Source organism: Brassica oleracea, chromosome C7, assembly GCF_000695525.1.
Source record: "Brassica oleracea var. oleracea cultivar TO1000 chromosome C7, BOL, whole genome shotgun sequence".
Taxonomy (NCBI): Eukaryota; Viridiplantae; Streptophyta; class Magnoliopsida; order Brassicales; family Brassicaceae; genus Brassica; species Brassica oleracea.
In genome coordinates this window covers 45,147,584-45,156,990 of record NC_027754.1, presented here as the reverse complement: position 1 = coordinate 45,156,990, position 9,407 = coordinate 45,147,584, and the positions used below count along the sequence as shown (strand labels likewise).

General features: G+C 38.6%; 2 protein-coding genes across 2 annotated transcripts; one reads left to right on the top strand and one right to left on the bottom strand.

The window, feature by feature from the left end:
• Positions 1-2,766: 2,766 nt before the first annotated feature.
• Positions 2,767-4,834, top strand: LOC106306724 (spermidine coumaroyl CoA acyltransferase-like). Its single transcript, XM_013743448.1, has 3 exons — positions 2,767-3,408; positions 3,527-3,778; positions 4,166-4,834. The coding sequence occupies exons 1-3, from the start codon at positions 2,956-2,958 to the stop codon at positions 4,826-4,828; spliced, it is 1,368 nt and encodes a 455-aa protein (XP_013598902.1). The 5' UTR covers positions 2,767-2,955; the 3' UTR covers positions 4,829-4,834.
• A 12-nt stretch (positions 4,835-4,846) lies between these two features.
• LOC106306723 (chloroplastic group IIA intron splicing facilitator CRS1, chloroplastic) lies at positions 4,847-7,971 on the bottom strand. The gene is made up of 6 exons (XM_013743447.1): positions 6,249-7,971; positions 6,021-6,177; positions 5,648-5,940; positions 5,495-5,554; positions 5,134-5,223; positions 4,847-5,041 (listed from the first exon to the last, which is right to left on the bottom strand). The coding sequence occupies exons 1-6, from the start codon at positions 7,935-7,937 to the stop codon at positions 4,997-4,999; spliced, it is 2,334 nt and encodes a 777-aa protein (XP_013598901.1). The 5' UTR covers positions 7,938-7,971; the 3' UTR covers positions 4,847-4,996.
• Between the last annotated feature and the right edge of the window lie 1,436 nt (positions 7,972-9,407).

The window sequence follows — 9,407 nt, the reverse complement described above, 5'->3', positions numbered from 1 at the left end:
TTTTTCAAGTTCAACACATAATATATACTGAGAACGAAAAAAACATGATAATCCAAACTTATCATATTTAAGTTGCCCAACATATCAAGATAGAATACTTTAATATTATTGTTTCCGGTTTACACAACTAATAATTAACCGACCTAATAATAAATTTTACTCAAAAATATTTAAGTAATCTATAATTACAAGTTTGTCTTTTTCCTCACGATACTCTTTAGATTCATCCAATTCCAGAAGACGACTAAAAATTATGTGATGGCACCGTGAAAAAAATACTTATCAATACGGCATGGTATATTTAGTCTTCAAATACAATAACATATACAGAATTTAACTAATATGTATATTTTAAAATATAACAATTTATATTGAATATTTACTCTAACTATTTACATAATTTTCAAAAAATCATCCCGTTCGTAGGGCGGGCCGGCCCTAGTTTTCTTATAAGAATATTTTATTTATTTTCTTATACATCGATTAATGTGCTTAATATCATCACAAACGTTTGTCAAGATGATCAGGATAAATCTACCAACTCACAAAATATAGCATCTTTATTTTTATAAAATGAGTTCCCATGTGATATTGCACGGGTTCCTTAACTAGTTTTGTTAGTATTTAGGTGGGATAAATGTGGAAATATTCTTCTTCTCTGAACATGTACTGTTCGCCCTAATTCTCTCGGGTACGACAATCGAGGCGCCGTCAGCCGGCGTCGGGTCTTCTGCTCCGACATTTGTCTATCTCCATCGTCTGCTCGTTCCTCTAGCTTTCTCTCTCCACCGTCATCATCTCGCGTTCCGTTCTCCACCGTCATCGTCTCGCGTTACTCCATGTCTATGTCTCGTTTTCTCGCTGGATTTCTTGTTGCTCTCATCATCATCACATCCTCCGTCCAGATCGTAGTCACCTCCACTCCCTCTCTTCTCTTCGTCACCACCTCCGAAGCTCACTTCGTCGTCAACAACTCCCCCGCTCAGCTCGTAGTCGCCGCCATTCCTAACCGTGTTCTCGTCGTAGCTCCTCTCAGTATAAACAGAAACGCCAGATCTATTAATTCTGAAGGAAAGCTCACCAGATCTGCTCTCACCGACCTTCCCTCTTCCACTGTGTTGACTCCCTCAACACTATCAAGTAGACACTCTTCCAGATCCAAGCCGGGTGCTCAGCAACAACGAAACCTCCATGGGCTCTGGTTTACATCGACGAGTCCCACCGGACGTGGTGGGGTAATTCTGTCATTGTTCTCTTGAGTATTTATACGGCCACCACCCGATGCTCTCCTCCTATCAACCAATGAAGACTCAAGCACTTTCAGTTTAATTGGATTTGTGGATTGTTTGGTCAGATGTATTTTGGTAATACCTTGCTGGTCCCGACACGGTAATGTCGAGGTCCGAAGCGTAGGACTGAGTTCAATGTCCACTCCGCCACAAAAGTTCAGTAGTTTCAGAGTCTCCATGAAGGTGAAGATGTCTCCTTTATCAGATTGTTCAACCGGTACGGCCAGGGTTCACCTAGCCCAAAGCAGTGATGTTGTGCTTAAGTTAAAGACCCTATTTGTTCAGCCATCACAGGTCAGTAAAGTGTGTAGTAGCTCTCTTGTCACTAGCACTATTCGGTTTCATGGTCTAGCCATTTTGTTCATCAGCGCCAAATCCAGGATTTTTAAATGCTATGTTACTGTTGAGATTCACCTAGTCTCTTCGGGGAGCCTCGTCGTCAGAACTAGAGCTGGTCTTGCTCGTTCCGCTTCATTCCAAACTTTGCTGTTTGGTTTATTCAACGTCGATTCCGACTATTCCGTGCTCATGGTTGTAACCTATTCAGGGATGCATCTGATGATTTCCCATGGTTCTCCTGTTGTCGAGCAAATACTTGTTATGTTGTTTTGTTTCTGCATTATGTTATTCATCAAACAGTCGAGAATTCCTTCGGTTATTATCTTGTTACCGTTGAGCATAGCTCCGGACTAATCGTTTAGACCTTTTCATTTTAATATAATCGTTGACAAAAAAAAAAAAGTGGAAATAAATTAAGTACATGATATATTATAATGTGACATTATATTTATATATTGACCATCAATATTTTGAAAGCCATAAACAAATGTTTCATCCCACTATATACAGAACCGATTATGTATCGCTATTACCATAGTATCTCTTGGGTAGTTTCGTGGGTCTAAGATGATGCTTTAGTGCCTGTCGTAACAAAGAGACTGATATTAATAAGAACCAGAACATAATCTTTCCAGACAGATTATTATGTAATTATCAACATCACTACTTTTTTTTTACTACTTGTCTTCTTTGAATCTCAGTGGATTGAGAGAAAGCCTTTCTTTTTGTTAATAAGTTTGAATGCACTAAAAAGAAAAAAAAGTTTGAAGGCACTAAGCCAAAATGGCATCTGATAATTCTTCCCGCGACAGAGTATTATCGCATAGCCTTTCATAGGCATTTTCTACGATGCCTGACGTACGTATGGTACAACGTATTCATTTTCGCTTTTTCCAAATTCAAGTGCAAAAAGCGAATATTATAATGCTAAAAAAAAGATTATTACAATGCTAGATTCCAGGATTAGTCTACTTTAAGTTTAGATATGTGAACACATTAAATAGAGTTCCAAACGCAATAGAAAAAAAATCACGACATTATGTGTTTTCCTATATCTCGGTTATACAAACAAACTCTCCCACAAACATATATGTATTGACCTGACCATGTTTGTTTTGCACACATTTAGCAATCAGCGACCAGAGATCATCAAACAACACAAACATATCAGTTTCGTAGATTGCGTGTTTGGCCAACATCAATAAGTTTCGGCGACAAATCTTGTTGGTGTTTGTAACCGTATGAGAAACTCTTATATAAACATGATCAAGAACTGAACGTTAACGTTGATTTGATATTTGTTATACATTTATAAACTTGGTATAAGATGTCAAACCAAACAACACGGAACCTTCCTCTATTACTCGAAATGAAACAAACTGAACTCGTTACACCCGCAAAGCACACTCCTCGTGAAGTCCTATCCCTTTCTACTTTAGACAGCGATGTTCTGAATGAAGACATGTACGCGACCATTTATGTTTACAAAGCCAATGAACGTAATAAAAATGATCCTGTCCCTCTACTTAGGAAGGCTTTGTCCGAGCTTCTTGTGTATTACTATCCACTTTCAGGCAAGCTAGTGAGAAGAGAGAGTGGCCGAAAGCCTCAGCTAGTTTGCCAAGGTGAGGGAGTCCCATTTGCCGTCGCTACGGCATCACTAGACCTCATTTCTCTAGACTATTTGGAAAAACTTGATGATGAAGTTGCTTTGCGCCTTGTGCCTGAAATTGAAATTGACTATGATACTGATTTTTGTTATCATCCTCTAGCTTTGCAAGTAAGTTTTTCATTTTCTTTGACTATAGTGTCTTTGTATTTTACTATGAATTGTTTTCATCTTTTGTCTACAACCTAATCAAGAAAAATTCATTGTTCTTTTTTGGTTTCTTTGGAAGGTGACCAAGTTTGCTTGCGGAGGATTTACCATTGGCACTGCATTGACGCATGTTGTGTGTGATGGATTCGGTGTGGCTCAGATCATCCATGCTTTAACCGAGTTGGCTACAGGAAAGAGCGAGCCATCGGTGGTGCCAGTGTGGCAGAGAGAGCGGCTTGTTGGAAAAATTGATAATGAACCGGCCAAAGTACCCGGTGGCCACATTGCTAGTCTTTTGGCCACCTCACCGTACATGCCAACTACTGATCTAGTATTTGTTCACTTTTTTAAATCTAATAGTATTATTGATTCGAAATAGTTATTTTACCTAGTTGATGTCATTTAACTTAGAGAAACCCTTAATTAGATAGCACTAAATCAAAATTTTGTTTTAAAAATAATACAGAAAAAAAAAAAATCATCAAAATAACATTAATTAAAAGTTAAAAAAAACATTATTTTATCTGAGTTTAAATTTAGTGATTATAATTTATAGTTTAGTATTTAGGGAATGAATTAGAATTAGAATTTAAGCGATAATGTAATTGGTGTTTTGTTAATTAATAAATGCTGTTTTGAGAAAAAATAATATTATTATTTTTGTGATAAAAACTAAAAAAAATGTTAATTATGAGATTTGTCTCTTTCATCTATACAGGTCACGGAGATAATAAACATCCAGTCTGTGAATATAAAGAGGCTAAAAGATACTCTGATGAGAGAATGCGAGTTCCCTGAAGAGTGTTTCACCACTTATGAAGTACTAAGTTCTTGCATATGGAAAGCAAGATCTAGAGCCCTTAAACTAAACCCTGACGGGATCACTGTCCTCGCCGTAGCTGTTGGAATACGACATGTTTTAGACCCGCCACTTCCTCAAGGATACTACGGTAACGCCTACATAGACGTGTACGTCGAGTTAACAGTCAGAGAACTCGAAGAATCATCAATCTCTGACATCGCCAAACGTGTCAAGAAAGCCAAGAAAACAGCCTACGACAAAGGGTACATAGAGGAGGAGCTGAGCAACGGCGAGAGACTGATGAGGGATGATGCGAAGTTCGAAGGTGTGAGTGATGGTGTGTTTTTCTTGACGGATTGGAGGAATATTGGTTGGTTTGGATCCATGGATTTTGGTTGGAATGAGCCGGTGAATCTGAGGCCGTTGACTCAGAGGGAGAGTGCAATGCATATAGGGATGATCTTGAGACCTTCTAAGTTAGACCCATCAATGGAAGGTGGAGTTAAAGTGGTCATGACGTTACCAAGAGATGCAATGGTTAAGTTCAAGTTAAATATGGATGCTATGAACAAACTTTAGTTCCATGCACATTAACGTTCTTTACGTGAAAAGAATAAGTGAATATGTGCGTGCTTATATGCAACATGTAATAATGTACTATGAGATTATCATTGTGGAACCTGAAAATTTATCATTACAGGTTCTGACATTGTTATACAAAATATGAGGTTATATTTGTTTATCGGTTCAAGTTTCTTCCTCCTCTTCCTCCAATGATAAGAAAGATTCATCCTGATTCACAAGAAGCAATTTCAGAGACTGCCATGGTCTCTAAGTAATGTTGCAAATCTTCATCAAGAACCTTGAGGAGGATATTACTTTACCTCGTCAGAAGAATAGTCAGATTCATCAACTCTCAAATACAAGTTATCTTCCCCTCCATCACTTTTCTTGTGGGGTTCCCTATCCTCCTCCTGGATATCATATGATAGTTTATTCTATTCATTCAGTAGCAATTTTCAAAAATCAATATGCGGTAGTTTAACGTTTTATTGAGGATTATTGTTTAGTTAGACATTCAATAAAATCATTTCACTTAGGATCAAATTGCCAGACCGATTTTTTGAACTTCTAGACTATTTTTAACCATTCTATAAAATCGTTTCACTTAGGCCTAATTTGCCGCCTAGGCGGGAGTTTGAAGTATATTGGTCCACTATAAAAAGCAATCAGATTTCAACAAACCTGTCCTGTCTTCAACAGCTCAATCCGTTCCTCTAGGTCAGCAACATGATACTTTAGTGCCTGTCCAAACAAAGAGAGAGAGAGGCCAATATTGATCATAACAGAAACTTTCCACACAAGTTATATTGTAAATTTTTTTTATCAATTCATTACTTCTCTTCTCTGAAGCTCAATGGATCGAGCGAAAGCCTTTTTTCTTGTCAATAAATTTGAAGGCCTAAGCCGGAAAGGCATCTGATAATTCTTCCCACGGTAGAGTATGATCGCATAGCCTTTCAAGGTATTATCAACCGACACCAATACTCCTCCACTCTCAGCCTCCAAAGAGATAGCTATATGCTTCACTTGCGGAAGAGATTTGCCTCTAACAATGATCTTTACGAGCTCCCTATGTTTCCAGTGTAGATGCATATTCTCTATAGTGCCATCAAACACTTCTCTTCTTCCTGTAAAAACGTTTAAAGGAAAATTAACATTCGCATTTTCTTATACAGATAGTAATGGCTTTAAGAGTCTTTGAGCTTACCTACTAGAAGAAATGGATCCATACTCAAACCGATTCTGCGGAAAAGAAGTCTCTCTTCTTCTGTGATGATCTCTGAGTCAGTTGGGAGATCAGATGGGTCAAGATCCTTCTGCACTTTAGCTAAAGCCTTCTCAGCTTTTTTCAGCTTTTGCTTTGCCTACATAACAAAAGATAAGGATCACCAAATGCTTGTAATCAGATAAAAGTGTGATAATAACAAATACTCACGTAAAGAAGTCTCAAGTCGAGATCTCTGATCAACGCAGCTCTTTTAATAGAAGCTGCTTCTCTCTTCAACTCCTCTACATCAACACTACTCGCATCTGGCGCCCACCGCGAACTTGCAGCTATAGTCTCAGCGAGAGTTCCAGCGAGCAACGGCGTTTTAATCCGCTTGCCTTGCGATAAAAGTGTGACTCTTGCTGAAGCCGTTTCCCGGAGTTGATCCTCTTTGTTCTGAAGCACCTCCGTTATCTCCTTTTGCCTCTCCCTCAACGCCTCTGAAACCGCGGGAGGCATGAAGTCGTTGCCTCTGTAGAAGACGATGTACTCTTTGTTCCTCGAAACGAGCACGCCGCGCGTAAGCCTCTTGAGCTCTTCAGCCATTCTCTCGTTCCGTGTGTTCTCCACGCCGCGTTTGATTGCTATCTTCGCAATCGCGCTCTTCTCCCATAGCTTTACCATTGCCACAGCCAGACCTTGTAACTCTCTGCTCCTCCCTAGAGCAAAATGAGGAGGGCTAATCCTAGCGAGGCGACGCATCTCTGTCATCTCCTTGTTAGACAAACAAGGCTTTACTCCTTGTGGAAGAACCCTAAACGGACACCTGTATCCTAGAACCATCGGAGGAAGCAAGTCCGCATCAACGGGCAAAGGAGCACACCCTGTCCAATCATGAAACCTTGGACCAATCTCGTCCAACAGATCGTTCAGCTCGCATAGCTCTGATAACTGCTCTTTAGGTACATTCTTAGGGTAATTCGCCTCCTCTGCTGTGTACTCCCTTGCCACTTCATCGTTCTGTTTGATGAAAGATTGAACACACTTGAGATTGTAACTTATCCCTCTGTACAGCACCACCGAGCTTCCTGACCTCCAGATCACTAACCCACCGGTCTTCTTCTCCAAAGTCTCGTGAGTTCTCTTCATGTTAAGCGCACAACGCTCACCAAACTTCAGCTTCACAACTTCATCATCCTCCCATTTCTCGTGAATGGCTTCAACCAAAGCCTGTGTGATTCCGGCAGAACCTACTTTGACTCTCTCAACCATCCTCAAAGCTACACTCCTAAGCCTACTCAGCTCATGTTCCGGTACAATCTTCTCGGCCTCTGCAGTGTTACTCTTCCTACTTCTCCATACTCCTTTGTCTCTCCCTGATTCTACCACCATCCCTCTTCCATCATCATCTAAGTCTAAAGCATTCTCCTTTCTATATCTATTTTCCTTAAAGCTTTCATCTTTAACGGGTTTAGAGACATTATCGTTAACCCATGGAGCAGACATGTAACCGCTTGGCCTTGGGAAGCTAGACCGGAGATTGGAATCGGTTATCTTACCGGTTAACTCAGAAGACCGGTTTACTTCTTCTTCTTCCTGATGATGAGGTTGAGTTTGCTCTTCGTGCTTCATCTGCCAAGGAAAGTTGCCGTCTTTGGGGCTGATTCGGGAAGACCATTTGTCGTTGATCTCTTCGAAGAAACCCGGTTTGGGTTTCCTCTTCTTCTTCTTCTTCCTCGGGTGAGTGTCGACATCAGTGGCGGCGGCTCTGATGGCGCTCAATTGAACTGCGTGGCTGAAGGGGTGGAATCTAAGTTTACGAATCCAAAGGTTAGAGTATAATAGAGGGTGAAAGGAAGAAGATGATGAAGAGGAGGGAACAGTGTGGAGGTTTACTGGGAAGTGGCACAGCGCCATGGATGATAGATGAGTTTTTGGGTTAAGGAGAGAGAACTTTGTACTACTATCCAGTTATCTCTCAAACGACTTCGTTTTGAAAGTGTGCGAATGGTTTCGAAAACCCTCCGTTTTGTGTTTGCGAATACGACATGCATGTCGTTCTTGTTCATATAGAAAAGAATAGTTCTCTCTCAAACCAAAAAAAAAAATAACAAAAAGGATGAAATTTTTTCTTAATAAAAAAGTTTCAAATATTCTCTAAATTTTTAACTTACTTTTAAGTTTTAACCATATAAATTATTATATTTTAAGAGAATGATTTACTGCACACAAAAAAAGGAGAGCTGAAAAAGCTTAGGAATGTAGCTCTGAATTTGCATGGTTCATATACAAAGTACAATGTTTAGTGCTTTTCTTTGTGTAATACATCACAATGTTCCTTTTTTATTTGACTGGCAAGTATTCTTTAATCTTAGTTATCGGTGAACTGGATAATCTTGTCCTGGTGATTTTCAAGTTCTTGCCAGTTAGGTGATCCACCAGCTGATTACCGTAACCCGATCACATAAAAAACATGCACTTGTTCTATCTAGTGGAATATTTGATAAAATACAAGATTTTGCATCATATTTTAATCATCTTATCATATTTATCTGCTTACAATATTAGACTAATTGCATGAAAGCAAAGTAAAATTAAAATAGGATAATGCAAGATAGTTATGACTAAATAACACTAAATGATTTAAAACTTTAATAAATAAAAGATAATGCAAGACATAACTAAAGAAAAATTAAAGTAAGATGTTTTAAAACTTCAGTGAATAAAAGATAATGCAGGACATGATTAAAGAAAAGAAAAGTAAATTATTTAAAATTTCACTAGATAAACATTATGCAACTAAAGATCTACAACAACTTAAAAATTGTGCTTGAGGTTAAAGAGGGGAAAAAAATATTAACACTTAGGTTTAGATATGTTTTTAAACTATTGATAGTGAATTGGGTTAATCCAAACAAACTGGGTCGGACACTGACTTCGTTAATCTTCTTCACTCAGCTCCAAGAATACCTACATGACTTAGTCATAATGTATATATACACAATGCATGATTTACATCCTAGGAGTTTGAAAATGTATGGAAATAAAAATAGAGAAATTACTCAAAATAACTCAAATTATACATATAATGACTAGAATAACTCATAAACTTTTGTATTTACTAGAATAATTCATAAGGCAAACGAAAATACCAAAACACCCATTCCCTTTATTATTCACAAAATTGCCACTGAGAATCTGATATTTATTAATAAAGAAATGTTTAATTATTTCTCAAAAAAAATTCATTTTGCCGTCGAGAGGGTCGTGGGTCGTGTTCTCCAAAGGCGACGAAAGCAAATCAGACCCTTCCTTTTCACTTCTGTCTACGACGACTTCTCCTCTGTCACAGCAGCCTTCCATTTTGTCAACTCCACCGAGCTCGCC

Coding starts and splice junctions, on each gene's coding strand:
- LOC106306724 (XM_013743448.1), top strand. CDS start 2,956: ATGTCAAACCAAACAACACGGAACCTTCCTCTATTACTCGAAATGAAA. Junction 3,409..3,526: donor ATCATCCTCTAGCTTTGCAA/GTAAGTTTTTCA, acceptor TTTCTTTGGAAG/GTGACCAAGTTTGCTTGCGG. Junction 3,779..4,165: donor ACATGCCAACTACTGATCTA/GTATTTGTTCAC, acceptor TCATCTATACAG/GTCACGGAGATAATAAACAT.
- LOC106306723 (XM_013743447.1), bottom strand. CDS start 7,937: ATGGCGCTGTGCCACTTCCCAGTAAACCTCCACACTGTTCCCTCCTCT. Junction 5,941..6,020: donor GGATCCATTTCTTCTAGTAG/GTAAGCTCAAAG, acceptor ACGTTTTTACAG/GAAGAAGAGAAGTGTTTGAT. Junction 5,555..5,647: donor TTGAGCTTCAGAGAAGAGAA/GTAATGAATTGA, acceptor TTGTTTGGACAG/GCACTAAAGTATCATGTTGC.